This window comes from Mya arenaria, chromosome 13, assembly GCF_026914265.1.
Source record: "Mya arenaria isolate MELC-2E11 chromosome 13, ASM2691426v1".
NCBI lineage: Eukaryota > Metazoa > Mollusca > Bivalvia > Myida > Myidae > Mya > Mya arenaria.
The window spans coordinates 45,451,218-45,475,142 of record NC_069134.1 but is presented as its reverse complement, the minus strand read 5'-3'; the positions used below and the strand labels follow the sequence as shown (position 1 = coordinate 45,475,142).

General features: G+C 37.5%; 1 protein-coding gene across 7 annotated transcripts in view; it reads right to left on the bottom strand.

Moving 5' to 3' along the window:
- The window catches only part of LOC128213523 (single-stranded DNA-binding protein 3-like), a 130,574-nt gene that overhangs the window by 68,385 nt on the left and 38,264 nt on the right, over positions 1 to 23,925 (bottom strand). For all 7 annotated transcript variants that reach the window (XR_008257746.1, XM_052919307.1, XM_052919306.1 and 4 more), the window contains 7 exons: positions 21,563 to 21,652; positions 10,920 to 10,988; positions 10,658 to 10,718; positions 8,303 to 8,394; positions 6,097 to 6,212; positions 2,554 to 2,599; positions 1,559 to 1,607 (listed from right to left, as the gene is read on the bottom strand). Coding sequence is in view for 6 of the 7 variants with exons in the window: in XM_052919307.1 (XP_052775267.1) it covers positions 1,559 to 1,607; positions 2,554 to 2,599; positions 6,097 to 6,212; positions 8,303 to 8,394; positions 10,658 to 10,718; positions 10,920 to 10,988; positions 21,563 to 21,652 (523 nt within the window). In the remaining variant the exon portion in view is untranslated. The remainder of the gene's footprint in view (positions 1 to 1,558; positions 1,608 to 2,553; positions 2,600 to 6,096; positions 6,213 to 8,302; positions 8,395 to 10,657; positions 10,719 to 10,919; positions 10,989 to 21,562; positions 21,653 to 23,925) is intronic.

Here is a 23,925-nt window from a genome sequence, read left to right as displayed (position 1 = left end):
AAAATAGTTTATATAAACTCAACCAAGTGCAATAACAGACATCTATCCTTCAATGCATATATGATGTATCTTAAATTAAGGATAAAAACAGAAGAGCAAATTGCTTTAAAAAACGATAAGTATGAAGCACACAATAAAAAGTGGGAAATATTGAAACTAACATACTCAGTAAAAGACACAAATAGCCATAATGATTCTTTTTTTTATTTTCGTAATGTATATATTTGTTGAATTATTTAACAAATATTAAATCTCTATTGTAGTCTTTACTTGTATGCATATCTAAGTGTAGGGGACATCACTTTAGTGTGTGTGTGTGTGTGTGCGTGTGTGTACGTGTGTGCGTGTGTGAGCTTTACCATACTGATAGAAAATGCATAGAAGGTTATATTATATAAAGATGAAGATAATGTGTTATTACTACTCTATGTGAAAATAAATGAGAAAAAAATAAATAACAAAATACTATTCATTCTATGATTTTAGGCGTATACTTTTCTAATAAGATGTTTACATTTTTTTTGCCTAAAAGCTTCGTTCCAGTGTATTCTTGGCATAGTTTTGGACATTAGCCTTTCAATTTATTCTAACACACATGCCCTGATACAACAGTGAGTTATGCATACTTTTGATGAAGCAAAGTAGTTCGGATTTAACTTCATAACAGCACTAGTATTATTTCTACACAGATACTTACATAAAACATAAATAACATTTTTTTATCAATAATACTTGAAAAGGCACAATCATAATATTCCCATTCTTAGAACAGACAATTTCCAATAATCTAGGAATAGTTTCAACTACATTAACTGACTGATTTTCTAAAAATAGTTTCTACATACATTAACTGACCACATGTTTGCCCTCACCGCGGGAAAACGACCATCTGCTCTGCATTTTGAATTATTGCTCAAGTTATTCGAAAAAATAAAATCATTTTCCTTAAACAATTAAAACGTGTATGTTCATAAAACTTGCATTACGATATCTAATCGAAGTACTGAACATATTTAGAAGCGATTGAAAGGGGCATGCATTGACTTTGTAACTTTAAATACATGGGGATATGTCGACTTAAGTGATAAGCTGTGCATCTTGAATAAAATTATTGCTGAAGTTGTTTGTAAAAAAATGATTTTCCTTAAACAAAACGTGTATGTTCATTAAAGGAAATGATATATTGTATTTTTCTCTCGTATGATATCTAATAAAAGCAACGAAAAAAATTTAGCATGCATTGTCACATTAAATACATGGAGAGGGGGGTTTACGACGATTGAAGTGACATTTACATAAACAAAATGACACAAGAAGCCATAAAATCGGAATAGATATTGCTGTTTCCTTGCCCAGTGTGGGCAAAAGCGCTCTTGGCCCTTGGCACATTTTTCACTTTTATCAATGTGCCCTTCACCCATTCCGATAGTTCAAATAAAATTTGCAACTCTCACATATTTGCCCGCAGATAGTCTTTCAGCGCCTCACTCTTTGATTAAGTTCATGATTACAATTGAATAATTGCAGTCAATAAAATAGTGAATGCTATAAACCTTACCTTGAGGACTAGGCATGATAGGGGTACCAGGGGGACCACCCTGGGGTATCTGAAAATAAGCAAAGTTTCCAAAATATATATTCCCAATTTATCAAGTTAAAAGTATTGACATATCCAGGTTTATGAATCACAGTGCTCTAGCCTGGATTTAAAAAGGGCAAGGTGGAGTTTTGAAAAGGGCAAGCTACATGAGCCGCGTATTGGCGAATGGGATAAGGTGTTGGAGGGGGCCGACCCCTCCCACAACGGGGGTTTGGAGGGTCTCCCCTTTTATGCCCTTGCTGAAAAAATCACTAATTCAAAATAGAACCTTGCGAAAAATTAGTTCTCAACGTACATTCTGATTCTCTGACGTAGCTCTGGATACTGGCGATGTTTCACTAATTGGCTGTTACCCTACTCAATTATTGGATTTGGAGGTTACCAATTATGAAAACACATGTCATCTGCTCATTACACAAAATACACAATAAGCCGGCATAAGACAATAACAAGGCACATGGGAAAAATGGAAGGGCAGCACAGCACATTTTCAGCAGTCAAAGGGGCAGCATGGTGTTGGCAGGTGCTCAAAACACCTAGTGGAAACACTACTATTACGACTACTGCGCAATATGTCTCAATTACAACAGCGGATTACAGGGCCCTCGATCTTTAAAAATACAATATAACCTTCTGTAAATAATGTTAGCTACTGAAAAAAAACATGCTACTTGATGGATATGAATCAAAACCTTGAAACCCTCAAAATATTTGTAGTAATGCAACTACATGCTCTCGCTTAGGGGAGCATTAAAAGTTACCAGGATGCTTTTGTAAGTATTGACACGACAATATTAACATGAATAGGTATGTTTTAATGCAATCTTAGGCCCCCAGCAAAAAAGTGGCGAAAACTGTCAAAACACAGAGGGAACAACTGCAAATGCATAATCATGTTTTCATTTATACTTTACACAACCCTTAGAGACTGATGAAGTCTCCTTTATACTCACTGATGAGGATGATGAGGATGGGGGCCACGGTCGACTACCACCATGTCTGAAATATTGTGAGCAAACAGTTAAAACAGGCTTTAGTTGACTTTTTTCCAGTGAAAAATATTTCTTTGCATCTGATATAACACATTTCAATTAATGATATTAAAGCTACACACTCACAGATTCACTGTTTTGACAACGTGTTTATTTTTTGTCTTAGAAGCCAGTTTTTGCGTAAATATCTGCAAACCTGTGATAAAAGACTGCTGACAAAAAATTAGATTGCAGATTTTCATATTTCAGTCCGAAAAATTATGTTTTATGGCTAAAAGCATTACTAACAGTTTAAGAAAAATGCATAAAACATCAATTTTTGAACTAAAATATAAAAATTTGCGATCTTATTTTTGTCAACAATCTTATTTGACCGGTTTCCATGCATGTTCGCATAAATTGGCTCGTTCCAACACAAAAAAAAACAAGAGGCCCAAAAGGGTCTATGCTCTACTGGCATGGCTTTTGTGGTCATATCAATCCAGAGCATGTATGTATGGGTAAAAGGCAACAGACATATAGTTTATGTTTTGTGTTTGGGTTACCTGAAAACGTAGCACGTTCAACATCAGAGCCCAGAAAGTATTGTAAGCAGATTAGTTGCATGAACTCTTTTAATATGTGCCAAGTAAAAGTCATCTGACAAAAAAAAAATGCTTTCAAAACTGTACTCATAGTAAAAATTTCTGTAGTTTTAAAAGTTAAAACTAGAAGCGCCGCAATGCGACGAAACCAGGTTTTTGTTATGGGCAATCAGAAATTATAGCCAATTAATTTGTTGTATGACTTTATCTTTACTTTTATCAAAAAGAGACGCCCCCCTCAAAAGCAATCCCAAGCTAGCTCTTTACATAAGCTACCCACACACCAAGTTTAATCAATATCTATCTATGCTATCAAAAGTTATTTGGCAAAAAACATTTTTCTATTTCAAGTAACAGTGACCATGACCTTAGACCCTCCCCACTCAAAAGCAATTCCAAGCTAGCTCTTCACATAAGCTACCTACACACCAAGTTTCGTCAATATCTATCAATGCTAACTTATGTTATTGGGCAGAAATCATTTTTCTATTTTTAGTAACAGGCGACCTTGACCTTAGCCCTACCCCCCCCCTCAAAAGCAATCCCAAGCTAGCTCTGTACATAAGCTACCTACACACCAAGTTTCATCAATATCGGTCAATGCTAACTAAAGTTATTGGGCAGAAACCATTTTTCTATTTTAAGTAACAGCGACCTTGACCATTTTTCTATTTTAAGTCAAAGTTACCTTGACCTGGCCCCTCCCCACTCAAAAGCAATCCCAAGCTAGCTCTTCACATAAGCAACTTACACACCAAGTTTCATCAATATTGGTCAATGCTAACTAAAGTTATTGGGCAGAAACCATTTTTCTATTTTAAGTAACAGTGACCTTGACCTTAGCCCCTCCCCCCTCAATAGCAATCCCAAGCTAGCTCTTCACATAAACTACCCACACACCAACTTTCGTCAATATCTATCAATCCTAACTAAAGTTATTGGGCAGAAACCATTTTTCTATTTTTAGTAACAACTGACCTTGACCTTAGCCCCAACCCCCTCAAAAGCAATCCCATGCTAGCTCTTCACATAAGCTACCTACACACCAAGTTTCATCAATATCTGTCAATGCTAACTAAAGTTATTGGGCCGAAACCATTTTTCTATTTTAAGTAACAGTGACCTTGACCATTTTTCTATTTTAAGTAATAGTGACCTTGACCTTAGCCCCTCCCCACTCAAAAGCAATCCCAAGCTAGCTCTTCACATAAGCAACTTACACACCAAGTTTCGTCAATATCTATCAATGCTAACTAAAGTTATTGGGCAGAAACCATTTTTCTACTTTTAGTAACAGTGACCTTGACCTAAGCCCCTCCCCACTCAAAAGCAATCCCAAGCTAGCTCTTCACATAAGCAACTTACACACTAAGTTTCCTCAATATCTATCAATGCTAATTAAAGTTATTGGGCAGAAACCATTTTTCTATTTTTAGTAACTCTTCCCATAAGCTACCTACACACCAAGTTTCATCAATATCTATCAATGATAACTAAAGTTATTGAACAGAAACCAATGTTTGACAGCCCGCCTGCCCAACAACAACCTCATTCTAATTACCCAGTTTTCGTTGAAAACCTGGTTAAAAAGTTGGTCAAGGGCATCCTAAGACAACATTGCTCAATTTGAACAAACATTCACAATCAATTGTGCTGAGATGGATGCACGAACACACAAAAAGATTTTCAAACCTTTCCAGATGTTTACCAAACCTGTGAACCCTGGGTGTGGCCAGTTGACACCAGGTGCATAACTTCACAACCAATTTTGTTAAGATGAATGCACAAACTACAGATCTTAAAGCTAAAAAATGGCCTCTGGGCTTTCAACAAAACAAGGCAGAGTAATTCACAAAATCAACTGCAGAAGCAAAAAGCAAATTGTCTCTCAAAATCCTAGTTTCATTGAAATACAATCAAAACTGAAGACTGCATCGTGTTCACAAGCAATTGTTTACAGACGCAAGGACGCACAAACTCACGGACGCACATACTACGTACACATTACCATCCCCATAAGCTCTTCCAGCCTTTGGCCAGTAGAGCTAAAAATCACAATTTACTGTGAATAAGTTCATGAAGTTTGATGTTGGTACCTGCAATGATTTTAAAACAAAAAAATAACAATAAAAAATCCAAGATGACCCATATTCAAACTTGAGCTAGAAATCAACAAAACAACATTTCTGACAAATTTCCAGGATATTTGGGCTGAAGATGTTACCTAGAGTGTTAACAAGGTTTTTCCATCTTTGGGCTCTGTGACCTAGTTTTTGACCCCAGATGACCCATGTTCAAACTTGAGCTAGAAATCAACGAATCAACCATTCTAACAAATTTCCAGGATATTTGGGCTGAAGATGTTACCTCTAGAGTGTTAAAGGTTTTTCCATATTTAAGCTCTCTGACCTAGTTTTAGACCCCAGTTGACCCATATTCGAACTTAAGCTAGAAATCATCAAAACAAACTTTCTAACAAATTTCCAGAATAGTTGAACTGAAAAAGTAGCCTCTAGAGTGTTAACAATATTTTTGTATTTTTGGGTCATGTGACCTAGTTTTTCATCCCAGATGATCCAAGTAACTACTGGGACAAACATCCTGACCAAGATTCGTGACAATTGAGGCAAAATGTGACTACTAGAGTGTTAACAAGCTAAGTGTGGACGTACGACAGACATTCATCGATCCCAATAGTTAACCCTTAGCCTACAGCAACGGTGAGCTAAAAACTTAAAATACCATACACAAAATAGTGTTTCTGTTGCACAGCACTTCTCCTCAACCCAGTCAATATGTGTATGAAATAGGTTGAAAAGACACTATGTTTGATGCCATTATCTGTTGAATTTAAATCTACTGTGCATGCAATATGTTAAAATCTTTTTTAAGAAATATATTTATTGTCAAATGAACTTACACTGACATAGGAGGCATGCCCCCAGGGCCGGGTCCGGGGCCCCCTGGGCTCATACTGTTAGGTGGGGGTCCACGTAATCCTGGTCCATAACTGCCTGGACCCATACCATCATATACCTGCAATTACAGAAAGTCTACCATCCATGTGCCACTGAAATCTTCTCATGTGAGTTATAACATTTTAAAGGTAAAGACAGAAAACTGACAAACAAGGGCCATAATTTGAATTATGGTTCATATGGAGTTACGTAACCTGTTAAGGTGATTGCCATGAACAACTGTGTAAAGTATGAAGTCGAAACCATCACCTCCCTCTCACCCCATCCCTCAAAAAACAAGAGGGCCATGATGGCCCTAAATTGCTCACCCAAGCAAGAGTTCAACCTTTGTTATCAATATAGCTTGTCAATCAAAAAATATTGAACAAGAGCTGTCACAGTATGTGACAAATGCCCCCGAATGTGACATTGACCTATGAACAAGTACATTAAAATTTTATCTTGCCTTAACGTGTCAAATACATATGGCAAGTTATTTTAAATTGCCTCTGAACATAACCAAAAGAGGGCCATGAGGTCCCTAAATCACTCACTTGAGTAAGAGTTTAACCTTTGTTATCAATATAGCTTGTTTCTCAAAGAATATTCAACAAGAGCTGTCACCGTATGTGATGAATGCCCCCGAATGTGACATTGACCTATAAACAAGTACATTAAAAGTTGATCTTGCCTTTATGTGTCAAATACATATGGCAAGTTATTTTAAATTGCCTTTGAGCATAGAAAAAATACCAACCATACTTGACAGCCAACACTTTTTATGTCCTCATATTCAGCATTCCATTGTGAATCAACACTTAGTGTATCTTTCACCTTAGAGGTAGGGACATGGGTCTTGCACACAACACGTCGTCTTGGTATGTCAAAAACATGTGACAAGTTATTTAAAAATCTGTCCATACAAGAGAAAGTTACAGCCCGGACAGGACAGCCTATACTCCATGTACTTATATGCAGCATTCTATTGTGAATAAACACTAATTGTGACCTTGACCTTAAAAGTTGGGACACAGGTCTTGCAGGCGACACGTCGTCTTGATATGTCAAACACATGGGGTAAGTCAATTTAAAATCTGTCCATACAAGAGAAAATTACAGCCCAGACATGATAACTTATACTCTATGTACTTATATGCAGCATTCCATTGTGAATAAACACTAAGTGTGACCTTGACCTTAGAGGTAAGGACACGGGTCTTGCACACAACACGTCGTCTTGGTATGTCAAAAACATGTGACAAGTCATTTAAAAATATGTCCATACAAGAGAGAGTTACAGCCCGGACAGGACAGCCTATACTCCATGTACTTATATGCAGCATTCTATTGTAAATAAACACTAATTGTGACCTTGACCTTAAAAGTTGGGACACAGGTCTTGCAGGCGACACGTCGTCTTGATATGTCAAACACATGTGGCAAGTCAATTTAAAATCTGTCCATACAATAGAAAATTACAGCCCAGACTTGATAACTTATACTCTTATGTACTTATATGCAGCATTCCATTGTGAATAAACACTAAGTGTGACCTTGACCTTAGTGGTAAGGACACGGGTCTTGCACATGACACGTTGTCTTGGTATGTCGAACACATGTGGCAAGTTATATTATTATCTGTCCATACAAGAGAAAGTTACAGCATGGACAAAAGTTATTGAGCCAGACACAGGACAGACAGACGGACAGACAGATGGAATAACAAGTGAAAATCCCAACATGCTCAAAAACTGACCTGACACAATGTGCACTAAAACTTTAACCTAAAATTCCAAGTCAATCAGGGGCCATAATTTGTAATTATAATGATATGGAGTTATGAACTTAGTTGTGTGATTCTGAACAACTGTGTGAAGTATGAGGTGAAATAAATGAACAGTATTTGAGTTTTAAGTGAAAATGCCAACTTGCCCTCAAACGTTAACCATTCGCTCACACAGACCCCTGGGCTAGTAGTATAGTCCTCCTTATTCTTCGAATAGCCAAGATAAAAATTGTGTGTATTCTTCTTGGCTGATGATATCTGTTGGACCTTAAGTCTACAGATCAACTTGTGTTTAGCTGTAATTCAAAGTTTACAAAATAATAGCTGATTTCTAACTACATCTAGCTGCTTAAAGGACTACTTGAAACTACAATAATACTTACAGCTGGATTTATAGGACTAACAGGGTTGATTGGGCCTGACATTCGACCTCCTGCGTGGCTCATTCGCTGCATAGGGCCCATGCCAGGATGACCTTGAATAGTTACTTTCATTTTAATGTTGGTTGCTTGATCAATATGAAGCTTAATTAAACAAGAGGGCCATGATGGCCCTAAATCGCTCACCTAAGTCAAAGAGTTTAACCTTTGTTATCAATATAGCTTGATATTTGTTCTCAAAGAATATTGAAAAACATACTGGTCAAACATGATTCCTGGATAATCACTGACAGGACTTGTCACAGTTGCCTGCACACTGACAGGACTTGTTAAGGTTTCCTGCACACTGACAGGACTTTGTGATTGACTGCACACTGAGAGGATTTCGATCAGTTGCCTGCACACTGACAGGACTTGATGATTGACTGCACACTGACAGAATTTGATTCTCATACCTGCACAGTGACAGGACATTGTGCAGTTGCCTGCACACTGACAGGACTTGATAATTGACTGCACTCTGACAGCCCTTGGTACAGATACCTGCACACTGACAGGACTTTTTCAGTTGCCTGCACACTGACAGGACTTTGTTCAATTGCCTGCACACTGACAGGATTTCGTTCAATTTCTTGCACACTGACAAAACTATGTTAAATTGCTTGCACACTGAAAGAACTTTTAGTATAGATTCACAAACAACCAACAGTGCACCATCCAATAAAATCAATTAACTGCCTTCAGCCCTAAAAATCAAATAACAGAACACATTCAGCACCTTCAACTAATATCATCGCTACTTCCATCTAGGACAACATCACCTTCCTTCAAATGTTAATTTTTGTTGTCGAGTTTATAAAGGTCTGCCCGCGCCCTATAATGGCTGCATTATGGCTTGACCCCGTCACATCCCCAAGTGTAACTTAAACAGAATTTTGAATCCAAAGGGGGAGTTTAACCCCCATCGGTTGATGGGATATTCGCCAAAGGAGTAATTGTTAAGAATCAAATTTTTCTTTATATAAGGCTTGTTCACTATCCACACAGAAGATAAGATTGTAGCTTAGAATTATCTATATGCAATTTACAATAATCTACATGAAGTTCAATGGAAAAGTCTGATTATTAAATTTATCATAAAGTAAAAATGAAATTTCTTCTTAAGAATAAAGTGTATAATAATTATTTGAATCTATGAACCTAAAAAAAGAACAATAATTACCTTAGAAGGGACAATGTTGAAGACTTAATAAAATTTAAAATCTATTCCCTTGTTACTAAAAATAGAAAGTAGTGCAATCTCCAACAAAAAGGGAGACCAAATAGCAAGACTTGCTGCCCTTGCGTCAAGAGTAAAGTTTACATAACTATCAGATTTTAACAAAATGTATTTATAATGAACTTGTAACCCACGAGCTGAGGCCAATTTTTCTCCAGGGGCATAATTTGAATAAAAATGGTAGATAACCAATAGACAATGTTACACACCAAATATTTAAGCACTAGGCCTCATAGTATTTGCCAAAAAAAGTTTTGTAATTTTTCCTTTAGGTTGCCATGGCAACCAGAGTTCTGTATGGAATTCATTTCTTTGAACAATTTTGAAAAAGCACCAATTAAGGATCATTCCTATGAAGTTTCATTAAAAATGTCAAAGCGGTTTAGGAGAAGATGATGATTATAAATAATTGTTGACACTTTTTCTTTAGGTTGCTATGGCAACCAGAGTTCTGCATGGAATTCATTTCTTTGAACAATTTTGAAAAAGCACCAACCAAAGATCATTCCTATGAAGTTTGTTGAGTTTTGCATGGAATTCATTTCTTTGAACAATTTTGAAAAAGCACCAACCAAGGATCATTCCTATGAAGTTTCATTTAAATTGTCCAAGCGGTTTAGGAGAAGATGATGATTATAACCAATTGTTGACGCTTTTCCTTTAGGTTGCTATGGCAACCAGAGTTCTGCATGGAATTCATTTCTTTGAACATTTTTTAAAAAGCATCAACCAAGGATCATTCCTATGAAGTTTCATCAAAAATCATTCTATGAAGTTTCATCAAAATTGTTCAAGCGGTTTAGGAGAAGATGATGATTATAACTGTTTATTGACGCCGCACGACGGACGACAGACGACGGACATAGACCAATCACAATGGCTCACCTTGAGCACTTTGTGCTCAGGTGAGCTAAAAAAAGTAAGATCTCAAATTCAACTGAAATTCTATAGCACCTTATTGCTCAACAACAAAGCTTAGCCAAGAAACTACACATAACATGGTCACATCTATAAGGAAAAGTTATAGACTGTAGATAAACTATGATCAATATACTAAAACTTCTCGTTTGTACACACACCTGGTCTGGGCTCCATACTGTTTGGCATTGGCATCTGGCCTGCTGCACTGCCCGGGGGACCCTTGGAATATATAAATGAAAAACATCTGTCATACAAGTCAAAACTAAATTTATTTCTCAAAATCATGACAGAATTTCTGCTTTTCCCCTGGTTGATTTGACATGTATTTGTGACACTATACTAAGAATCTCTACCATAATGTACATTAAATAATTGTTATTAAGCAAAGTTTTGAATAAAACAATCTACCTTAATACTTACATTAAAACCATCTGGCATTCTGATTCCTGGCCCCCGAGGCCCACCTGGATATCGTGGGCCCATAAAGTGCTGAAATAGGGGCAACTAGAGCTATCACAGATGACTACCCCTGCTGGCCGCCTTGACAAAGGATGTTTGTTATTGATTAAGGCAAATATTGAAATAACAAGAGCTGTCACAGTATGTGACGAATGCCCCCGATTGTGACCTTGGCCTATGAATAAGGTCAGTACATGAAAAGTTGATCTTGCATTTACATATCAAATACATATGGCAAGTTATTTTAAATTGCCTCTGAACATAAAAAATACCTCCCATATTTAACAACCTACACTCTTATGACCTTATATTTAGCATTCTGTTGTGAATAAACACTTAGTATATCTTTCATCTTAGAGCTAGGGACATGGGTCTTGCGCGCCACACGTCGTCTTGGTATGCCGAACATATGTGGCAAGTTATTTTAAAATCTGTCCATACAAGGGAAAGTTACAGCCCGGACACGACAACCTATACTCTTATGTCCTTATATGCAGCACTCCATTGTGAATAAACACTAAGTGTGACCTTGACCTTAGAGGTAGGGACACGGGTCTTGCATGCGACACGTCGTCTTGGTATGTGGAACACATGTTGCAAGTTGTTTTAAAATCTGTCCATACAAGGGAAAGTTACAGCCCGGACACGACAACCTATACTCTATGTCCATATATGCAGCACTCCATTGTGAATAAACACTAAGTGTGACCTTGACCTTAGAGGTAGGGACACGGGTCTTGCACGCGACACATCGTCTTGGTATGTGGAACACATGTGGCAAGTTGTTTTAAAATCTGTCCATACAAGGGAAAGTTACAGCCCGGACACTACAACCTATACTCTATGTCCTTATATGCAGCACTCCATTGTGAATAAACACTAAGTGTGACCTTGACCTTAGAGGTAGGGACACGGGTCTTGCACGCGACACGTCGTTTTTGTATGTGGAACACATGTGGCAAGTTGTTTTAAAATCTGTCCATACAAGGGAAAGTTACAGCCCGGACACGACATCCTATACTCTATGTTCTTATATGCAGCACTCAGTTGAGTATTAACACCTAAGTGTGACCTTGACCTTAGAGGCAGGGACACGGGTCTTGCACACGACATGTCGTCTTGGTATGTGGAACACATGTGGCAAGTTGTTTTAAAATCATTCCATACAAGGAAAAGTTACAGCCCGGACACGACAACCTATACTCTATGTCCTTATATGCAGCACTCCATTGTGAATAAACACTAGGTGTGACCTTGACCTTAGAGGTAGGAACACGGGTCTTGCACACGACACGTCGTCTTGGTATGTGAAATACATGTGGCAAGTTATTTTAAAATCTGTCCATACAAGGGAAAGTTACAGCCCGGACACGACAACCTATACTCTTTGTCCTTATATGCAGCACTCCATTGTGAATAAACACTAAGTGTGACCTTGACCTTAGAGATAGGGACACGGGTCTTGCACGCGACATGTCATCTTGGTATGGGGAACACATATGGCAAGTTGTTTTAAAATATGTCCATACATGGAAAGTTACAGCCCGGACACAACAACCTATACTCTATGTCGTTATATGCAGCATTCCATTGTGAATAAACACTAAGTGTGACTTTGTCCTTAGAAGTAGGAACACGTGTCTTGCACAAACACACGTCGTCTTGGTATGTCAAACACATGTGGCAAGTTATTTTAAAATCTGTCCATACAAGAGAAAGTTACAGCCCAGACATGACAACCTATACTCTATGTCCTTATATGCAGCACTCCATTTTGAATAAACACTAAGTGTGACCTTGACCTTAGAGGTACGGACAGGGGTCTTGCCCGCGACACTTCGGTCTTGGTATGTGGAACACATGTGGCAAGTTGTTTTAAAATCTGTCCATACAAGGGAAAGTTACAGCCCGGACACGACAACCTATACTGTTCTTATATGCAGCACTCAGTTGTGTATAAACACCTAAGTGTGACCTTGACCTAAGAGGCAGGGACACGGGTCTTGCACGCGACATGTCGTCTTGGTATGTGGAACACATATGGCAAGTTGTTTTAATATCGGTCCATACAAGGGAAAGTTACAGCCCAGACACGACAACCTATACTCTATGTCCTTATATGCAGCACTCCATTGTGAATAAACACTAGGTGTGACCTTGACCTTAGAGGTACGGACAGGGGTCTTGCCCGCGACACGTCGTCTTGGTATGTGGAATACATGTGGCAAGTTATTTTAAAATCTGTCCATACAAGGGAAAGTTACAGCCCGGACACGAGTTATTGAGCCGGACGGACGGAAGGACGGACGGACAGACGGATGGTGCGATTTTAATATGCCCACCTTCGGGGGCATAAAAATCATAATCAGGGATGTGAGTGACCAGGCAGCTGATGGGGTTAAACCGAATAGATCTGTGGAAATCTGTAGAAAAATCACATCTTTATAATTGTTATAAGATTATATCATGGTAAGGAATTTGTATTTGCCACAAGTTCAATGAAAACAGGATCGGTCATTGGTCAAGAAAAATACACTAGGCATTCAGCATAATCATGGTGGTTATGTGTACCAAGTTATCAGAGTGACTTTGGGAGAAGTCTGCTCAACAAACTGCAATATAGCAAAAACTGTAAATATCATATTCAAGGGCACATAAATTTCAGACAAAATGGGCAGGTCATGACAAATGGTCAAGGTCACGAAAACTAAGCCAGGCACTTCTACACATCATGATGGGTAATGTGTCATAAGTATCAGAGTGATACCTATTTAAATGTCGGAGACTTTTGCTACATGAACTGGAATAAAGCCAAGTGTAAAAATCTAATTCAAGGGAACATTAATAATGAAATGGCTTTTCATCACAAACATATGTCAGGCCCCACTAACCATCATGTTTGTTATGTATACCAGGTATAACAGGGATAACTCTAAAATTAAGAGAGAAAATTGCTCCACAAACTTTTGCCAACACAAGAACCAACCAACTGCAGTTTGCTACACAGCCAAAAGTGTTAAAAATTATATCCAAGGGCACATAACTCTTAGATGAGTTTGCTTTAGGTCACAAAAATATGTCCGGTACTACTATCCATCATGTTTGCAATTTGCTCCACAAACGTTTGCTGACGGACCAACCTACAGACTGTATGGTAACTCCAATGAACCTCCCTTCAAACTTTGTTTATGTTAAGCACTGGCTTAAGGTATTAGCCGCGTAATACACACTTTTATAAAAGCTTTAACTGACAACATAGTTATAATCATATTACACTATGGGACTTTTATCCAGATTTTGAAGATTTTTTACCATGAATTAAAAAAGTTATTTATGTTTCATTACATCCACCCCCAAACTCCAAGGGCTACAAAGAGCGACAAGTAAATATTTTGTCTATATTTGATTTTTTTTCGCATTTTCTGAGATTATGAAATAAACACAACAGTTTCTGTTAAATAAACTTCAAACGAACACATTATTAATACACATGGGAAAAAATCATTTTGATTGATCTTGTGAGTCTTTGGAACAGAGCAGTTTTTCGATGTTTGAAAATATATAGCAGTTTTATAAAGTTCATAAAAAATAGTTAAATATATGGCAAGCTGCTGAAATTATTTTAAATATTATCTATGACGTCTATTGAATAATTTAAAAGACAATCTATGATATTTTACCGTCCAATTTTTAAGAAAATATACTTAATGCCATGTAACCATACATTTTTATAGCTAATAAAATGCTTAAAAATCAACCTTTTTCTTGTAAAAATTTATAAAGCTAAATTGGACTTACTCATAAAATGTACTCTTTCAAATAAATGAATTTAACTTATGATACTAACTCAGAATACAGAGTTTAAAAAAATGGGTGTACTTTTAAACTAAAATATGTGAAGAAACAAGAACACTAAGTGGGCGGTAATGCCCCTCCAAAAATGTCAGAGTGAAAGTTCTCAACTAATGTTTTTTTAATATTATAACATGTAAACAATCTCTGGGGGTAATTTGATCTCTATCTGTTTTATTCTGTCATTGGTATTCTAATATTTAGATTCTTTTCACAATAATTCTTCACTCTTCAACATTTGAATTTGGTCTGTTCCCATGCGTTTGTACTTGTAGTGTTTGCACAGATGATAACTACTCAATGCTGAGTCAATGCTGATTTGGTTTTCATTCCCCTTCAGGTACTTTACCCATCTAGAATGTTTAGTGCTGTAAAGGAAAACAAATGTACTTAAAGCCTTTCTAACTAATAAGTATAGATAATTATACTGCCATACATATACAAAATAAAATATAAACAGTTTAATATTTCTCAACATGAAAAAACAACAACAAGCTGATACATACATGTACATATAAAGAAATTTATTTAATTTATCAATAAAATTCATCATCATCATCATCATCATCATCATCATCATCATCATCATCATCATCATGATATCACAACCACCACCACCACCACCACCACTTGATCACCACCACCACCACCACCATCACCAGCACTTGATTATTTAATACTGTGTGTTTATAAAAACAAAAACAAAGTCAAATATGTTTTATATGAAATACTCACATCACTCTATCCGATGCGACTGCCTTGTGGATATACATGGCTGTCAAGTCCGCTTTCAAGAATCCAACATAGTATTTAATGCAGGCTGGAATTCTTCATAACCCAGTGTTGTTGACTTAGTAATATTCAGTCATTTTCCTGCCTGAAAAAAAACCCCATACACTTCTGATTATCAACCAGCAGAAACTACCACCATAAAATACAAATGCACAAGTATTATACATTCTCCACTAATATCCGTTTTCGCCAAGAGTAAGGGTTGGTAGGCACAAATGTGTAGTTGTTCTGCATATATGGTTGATAATGATTCACAACAGTCTGGGGTTTTAACGAGACCTACACCAAGCAAATGATTGTCGCTAGTGTCCAAGCAGTTCTGGCTTCAAGCCCCAAACCATGTACAAGTTTTTCTCACAGGTCAATTTTGAAAATATGCACTTTGGGGTAACGGGTATGTACATGTATTTTGGTTATGTTAGAAAAAGGTCACGTACCAAAACATATAATTTTTAAACAAAATTTTAAGCCTAATATTTTTCTAAGATAAAACAATCAAATTAAAGATTACATACTCATATCATATACATAAATAATGTACATATAAAAATATGTAACATGTACATAAGTACATGAAAAGTATGTAATACGGCCATTTCACCAAGGATTGTTTTGGTCCTGAGAGTACCGGATCTCTTTTTTAGTCAATCGGCCCTATTTTTGCAAAATAAGTCGGGAACCTGCGTGCACTAACGTGCACTAACCTATACCTTCAGGGTAAGATCTGGTGCGATCGCATTAGTCCCCCCCCCCCGAGGTTCGGGTACCTAAAAAGTCATCGGCTACTGTTTTTAAACAAGTTGAAAACCAGTAGCCGATCAAAAACAGTCGGCCCGTGGTCGCCCGAGGGTCCTCTGAAAGTCCACTTGTCTCGCCCGCCCTCTGGAGCCTTCTGGAGCTTTCGTTTAGCCTCTGCCACTCTCTTCCGAGGGTCGTGCGTAGTGTTGTCGGAGTGTAAGCACCCGACCATCACCAGAACATATAGAAATCCTTTTAAATGTCACCAATAATTAATTGTTACTTAATAGAACAGCAATGTATATATTTACTCAAAGTAATTATCAATAATAATAAATGTACAAATTAATACCAATGCCAGAGAACTATAAAATCTTTATAATAAAAAAATAAACTGCAAACTTTTCTCAGTACAAGTACTGAAACAAAACACAGGTGAAACACCTTTAACAATTCACAACAACTTACTTCTTTATAGCATATCTTCTCTTGACCCTGTTTCTTCTCCTCAGCATACTTTCTACTCTTGTAACATTTTGCTGTGCTATAGCAGTACGAAGTTGTAAAGCCTCAACAAGCCCCAGCATTGCTTGTTGGTCCATGACCTTCACTGGCTTGTCAGAAAATGGTGAAAAGTTTCGATCTAGCTCGATTTATATAGTCGGGCCACAAATCACCGATCTCTCGCTGATCTTGGCAAATTTAGTCGGCCAAAGATCGTTTAAATCGTCCGAAGAACGTTTACTTTCGGGTTTCTGCGGCTACCTGCGTCAACATAAGCCTACATTTGGCCACTCTTGCACGAAGAACGGCGGACATCGGCCGCAGAGCGTCCGAAAGCGTCCTCTCTCTAGCCAGGATCACCCATTTTCGGTCCCTCTCAGCCGAATAACGCGCAAACATCGCTCACTTGCGCACGAGATGCGAGTATCTTCCGAGCCTTTGTCTTGTACCTGCGGGTACTTTCGCATACTTGCGCCCCTGAAACGTGTCGATCGCTCGAGGATCGTCCGTGAATCGTCCCTGGCCGTGGTTCATTGGTCGGGATTCAATCAGCTTAAAAAAATGGGGACGATTGGAGGCTATTCAGGACGACAATCTGGCAGATCAAAAAAATAAATCATCGGGGATAATCTGGTACGGATCGGACCGATTGGAGAGAAATAGGGATGGAAACCGGATACCAAATCGGTATCCCGATACTGGTATAAAATTGTTTTCATAACAAGAGATGTTTGTCAAACATTATGCCCCCCCTGAGCGCCATGTTGTCAGGATTATATGGACAATTAAATGAAATATATGCATGGACCGATATGACAGCTGATTTGTCGCTAACATTGTATGCCGTTGAGGCAGTTTAAGATTATGACCATTCAAAGTTAGAGGATAGAGTGTGTTATGACCATGACCTTTGACCTCAAAATCCATAGTAGTCATCAGCTGGTCACCAAAAATCTAAATGTTAAGTTTGAGGGCCATGGGTGCAGGCATTGACAAGTTATCACACAGACAAGCATTTTCGTTCAAGGTCACTGTAATCTTGACCTTTGATCCAATGACCCCTTAAATCATAAGGGGTCATCTACAGGTCAGACACAACTCCAAGTCAAGTTTGAGGGCCATGGGTGCAGGCATTGTCCAATTATTACTTGAAACATTTTCGCATTCAAGGTCACTGTGAACCTGACCTTTGACCCAATGACTCCTAAAATCAATAAGGGTCATCTCCTGGTCAGGCCCAACTTACATGTCAAGTCTGATGATCATAGATTCAGGCATTGTTGAGATATCACTGGGAGAAAATTTGTTAACTTTTTTGCGTTAAAGGTTACTGTGACCTTGACCTGATGACCCCCAAAGTCAAGAGGGGTCATCTACTGGTCAGGCCCAACCTTCATGTCAATTTTGATGAACATAGGTCCAGGAATTGTCGAGTTTGCTTTCAAGGTCACTGTGACCTTGACCTCTGACCCCTTAAATCAATAGGGGTCATCTACTGGTCAGGCCCAACCTCCAAGTCAAGTTTGAGAGCCATGGGCGCAGGCATTGTTAAGTTATCACTCGGGCAACCTTTTACCATTCAAGGTCACTGTGACCTTGACCTTTGGCCCAATGACCCCTTAAATCAATAGGGGCCATCTACTGGTCAGGCCCAACCTCCAATTAAAGTTTGATGGCCGTGGGTGCAGGCATTGTCGAGTTATCACTCAGACAACCTTTTACCATTCAAGGTCACTGTGACCTTGACCTTTGGCCTGATGACCCCCAAAAACAATAGGAGTCATCTACTGGTCAGGCCCAACCTCCAAGTCAAGTTTGAGGGCCATAGGTGCAGGCATTGTCGAGTAATGACACGGACAACCTTTTACCATTCAAGGTCACTGTGACCTTGACCTTTGGCCGGATGACCCCCAAAAACAATAGGGTTCATCTACTGGTCAGGCCCAACCTCCAAGTCAATTATGAGGGCCATGGGTGCAGGCATTGTTGAGTGATCACTCGGACAACCTTTTACCATTCAATGTCACTACGACCTTGATCTTTGACCCGATGAGCCCCAAAAACAATAGGGGTCAGCTACTGGTCAGGCCCAACCTCCAAGTCAAGAATGAGGGCCAAGGGTGCAGGCATTGTCGAGTTATCACTCGGACATCCTTTTACCATTCAAGGTCACTGTGACCTTGACCTTTGGCCCGATGACCCCCCAAAACAATAGGGGTCATCTAATGGTCAGGCCCAACTTCCATATCAAGTTTGATGACCATAGGTCTAGGCATTGTTGAGTTATCACTCGGACAAGCTTTAAAATTATTTTACCATTAAAGGTCACTGTGACCTTGACCTTTGACCCGATGAGCCCTAAAATCAATAGGGGTCATCTACTGGTCAGGCCCAACCTTCATGTCAAGTTTGATGACCATACGTCCAGGAATTGTTGAGTTATCACTCGGACAAGCTTTGGTCTACCGACGGGTCTACGGACGGAACGACCGACCGACATACCTGTGCAAAGCAATATACCCCTCTTCTTCGAAGGGGGGCATAATAAGTAAATTTCCTTTTATATGTCACCCACCTTCAGTTATTTGACATAATTGTCCACTCAATTTATAATTCGTCATATGGCAATTTCACTTTTTCATTCATTCTTTCTCGGTCTTAATAATTTATAATGTTATAATCAAAGCTAAACAACTCATTTTACGTCATAAAACTCATGATGAATACCACATAAACACCTCACAAATTTGATAGTCACTTCGGCCGAGGTGGTTGCTTGGTTTCTGCCACGTGCTTTCGAATTTGTTATTTATCAGCAGGTTTCATGTTAAATGACGCTTTGATTATTTGATAGTCGATTGTAGTCGGTGGACTGCATACGGGGTGTTTTTTCATGTGATTTCTAAGATTTGAAGTTCCACCACAATATACCAGTTTAACCTTACACAGTTAACACACAACACTTTTACCATCCTCGGATTTTGTTCAGATAGCAATAATTTCTACATGCATATTCATCAAAAATATGATTGGTCATTAATAGCTTTGATTGCACGACCCTTAACTTGTGATTGGACTATCAATTCCTACAGATTAATGATCAATCAGTTTAATATCAACTAGTGCCAATTAGTGTCAATTAAGCACATCTGAGATCATAAAACAACACTTGTCATTGTAAACAAGGTCATAGAACTTCACAGGGTGCTGCACAAGGACACCATATCACGCCTTGTGCAAACACCCAATTAGCAGACGATTTGTGACACATACCCGCTTCCTGACAGACACTGTTGATCACCTGAAATATTTCATCTGAAAAGTTTTATAACAATTGCAATGTCTCTGCTAAGCTATTTCATTGAAATTTTAATTCTTAACGAATATTCGAATACCCATTTTGGTATCCGAATACTTGCGTGATATCCGGATATCCAGATACTCGGATATTCGCTTCCATCCCTAGAAAAAAAAACAATCCTTGGTGAAATGGGGGCATAACATGTACATAAGTACATGTAAAAAAAATATGAACATGCTGTCTTAACATTTAGCTAATAAAAATGATTTTAGAATTTCAAAGATATATTAAAAAACAAACATTTTTGAACACATCAACGTACAAAACTGCTCAAGGATACTTACATTCATAGCCCTTTGATACGAATATCTGAATATCCCAGTTCCATGCTGATTGTTGACAGTTCGTTTTTTCGACAGAAAATCTTCTCTTACGCGTATAATTCACTTATAATCCATGCTTTACTGTAATGACTCAAATTGTTAGATGTATCGTAATCAACTGTCAGTGTGCACTTTTAGTGTTTATTTATATTAAATGTATATTCATGAGAAAAACATCACCGAGTTTCCAAATACTATGATGTAGAAAATCCACTATTGACCTATGAATGGCGGGGAAATACCTTCTGTTTCCAAAAATAGCAACATCCGGTACAGGCCGAATACACCCGATGATCGTCGCGATCTGTTACGGCGAGTGGCGATATATGTTGATGTTTCCCAGTGTTTCCCGAGTTGTATTACATGGCTAATACCTTAAGCTGTATACTATATTACAGTGTGAACTCACTTAAGGGCTTGTCAGTCAATAGTCAGAACTATTTGCTTGAGGCTAGAAAAGATAAGTGAACTATTACCGAAGGCCGACTTGTTTGGACTTTTGGCCAACAATCCATTTGATAAGCTTTTTATTACATGACATTAGAATGTAGTTTTTTAAGTATTCACAATATCATTTGATAAAAATGTCATAGTGCGCTAAAATGTACCAGGCAGAAGCAATAGTACTGTACATTGTATTTCCGAATGACTTCCCTTGTTACCAAGCACATGTTAATAAACACCTGTTTCATCACATAAAGTAACCTCATAACTTTGAAGCAAGGTTTGATTTGAAATTGGAATTTTCAATCAAAAGAACTAATGATACATAAACAAGTGTTTATTTCTGGTCATAATTGTTAACTATATTCAATTTCTGTCAAATTTTGTCCAATGAAGTTGAAACTAAATATAGTAAATTTAAAGAATATGAAATAAATCAAAAGAAAATATTTAACCCACAAAATAAATTGTGTTGAGCACCTACCAAACTACTGATTGGTCATATAGCAAAAACAGTGATTTATATTGGAAGTGTATGATGTTATAATAACCATTAGACATGATCAGTGATCCTTAAATGGCCAACTTACTGGAAAGAACCCTTGAGGCATCCCTGGTCCGCCTGGCATCCCGTCTTGGTTTGGTGGCATTTGACCTAGGGGACTAGGGGCTGACGGGTTCTGAAAAAGGGACATACTAATTGTTAGCTCTTGATGGATATTGTGGATATTCAAGATCAAAATATATCCAAGGTACACTACAACACTAAATACTAAAACAAACTGAGCTCCTCATAATCTTCCAAATCAAGTAAAACTTATATTGTTGTTCAAAATTGTTTTGTTTTTACCATATTGTTTCTTTAACAATATCTTTTAAGGGTAGGACAAAATAAAATTAACAAGAGCTGTCACAGAGACAGTGCACACGACTATTCCGCCGCTTTTCATTGCAAGGATTGATTAATATTGATGGCGAAACAGGCATGGATCACTGTTAGATTAGATTTCAATGCAATTCATAATGTGCTGAGATATTAACATAAATGTGGTTACATGGAAAATTTAAACCAGAATTTTTAAGTCTAATAATAAAGGGCAATTATTTGCAAAATACAGTTATATATCTTGGTTATTCAATTACGTTGAGTGGTTGAATACCATTCTATAAAGTCTCAATGCAATACATCAAGTAGTTGCTAAGAAATTAACCTATGTGTGCTTACACGCAAAACCTTAACCAGAATTTCTATGTCGAATAATAAAGGGCAATTATTTGCATTAAATGAAACTAGAGTTATCTTACATGGTTAATTAAGTAAGCTGGATAGTTGAGTACTATTGTATCAAGTCTCAATGCAATACTTCAAGTAGTTGCTTTGATATTAAAATAATGTGTGCTTGCACACAAAACCTTAACCAGAATTTCTAAGTCGAATAATAAAGGGCAATTATTTGCATTAAATGCAAACTAGAGTTATCTTACCTAGTTCATTAAGTAGGTTGGATGGTTGAGTACCATTGTATCAAGTCTCAATGCAATACCTCAAGTAGTTGCTGAGATATTAACCTATGTGTGCTTGCACGCAAAACTTTAACCAGATTTTGTAAGTCGAATAATAAAGGCCTATTATTTGCATTTAATGCAAAGTAGAGTTATCTTACTTGGTTAATTAAGTAGGTTGGATGGTTGAGTACCTTTGTATCAAGTCTCAATGCAATACCTCAAGTAAGGTGAGTAGTATAGCTCTCCATATTCTTCGAAGAGTCGAGCTAAAAATTAAAATTAAAAAAGATGAAGGATTTTTTTTTTTTACATGACATGACGAGTGTGATATTGGGATTACACAGGAATATTTCCACAGCCAATCAAACAGGCCTTAGAAACAATCTCTTGATCAGTCTATAATGACTGGGGGCTTTTGATTTCATTGATCACAGGTAGCATCCATTTAAGTCTATTCCTATTTGAAACTCTCTATTTGCTAGGTTACATCAATTTAATTTAAAGGGCTTTAAAAGTCATCTTTTACTTTTATTTTCATTTCACTTTGGGTAAATTGGATATGGTGCTCCTATCCTAAGTTATAAAAAACTCTGGCCCTACAGAATAAAAAAAATATGTATAATTTTCAGTGTCAGAAAACACTTTTTTTAAAACGAGGATATTTTGACTTTTGCAAGGTTTTTCCTATTATTTAGCACTCCATTTGGTTTAATATTCATTACAAATTTCTACTGCCATTTCCTCCTTTCTTAATTTCAAAAATTTCAAAAATGGTGATAGAGTTAAGGTAATTAGTGGAGAAATCTACCTATGTAATTGGTGCATGTTATCATTAATGTAGTCAGTAGATGCTATTGCGATAATTCAAAATTTATGTTATTGCCATTACCTTTTGCAAGTCTCATAGTAAAACAAGTACACTACTAGCAGATGCCAACACTTGTCTATTGTTCTTAATTGGTCAAGGGGTACAACTATTGAAATATTTTACGGAGAGTATGGAACTTGCTAAATGCATACCCATTGTCATTGTACACATGTGTACCAAGTTTCATGCTGTTAATCTTAAAGTTTTTTTTTAGTTATTGCCAAATACAGAAAAAATCACTTTACCAAAGATGCCAATCACCACCATGATAATGATGAAACAAAGCTTATGACAGTATCTCCATTTGTTCCCACCTGGAACAACTGGAGGTTTTTTCGGCGATTTTTATAGCCAGTATCAGTCATGTTCCTGGAAAAAGTTTTTTCCCCCCAATTTTCCAATAAAAATTCCCAATCAGCAGCCAAATGTATAAACAATGGTAAATAATTACCTCAGTAAGTAAAACTACCGGTAAATTCCATAGTAATATTATCATGGCGGTAAATACCAAGTGTATAAAAGAAATTACCAAGGCGGTAAATTTACCAGGGTAAATTTTACCAAAATGTCCCATAATGC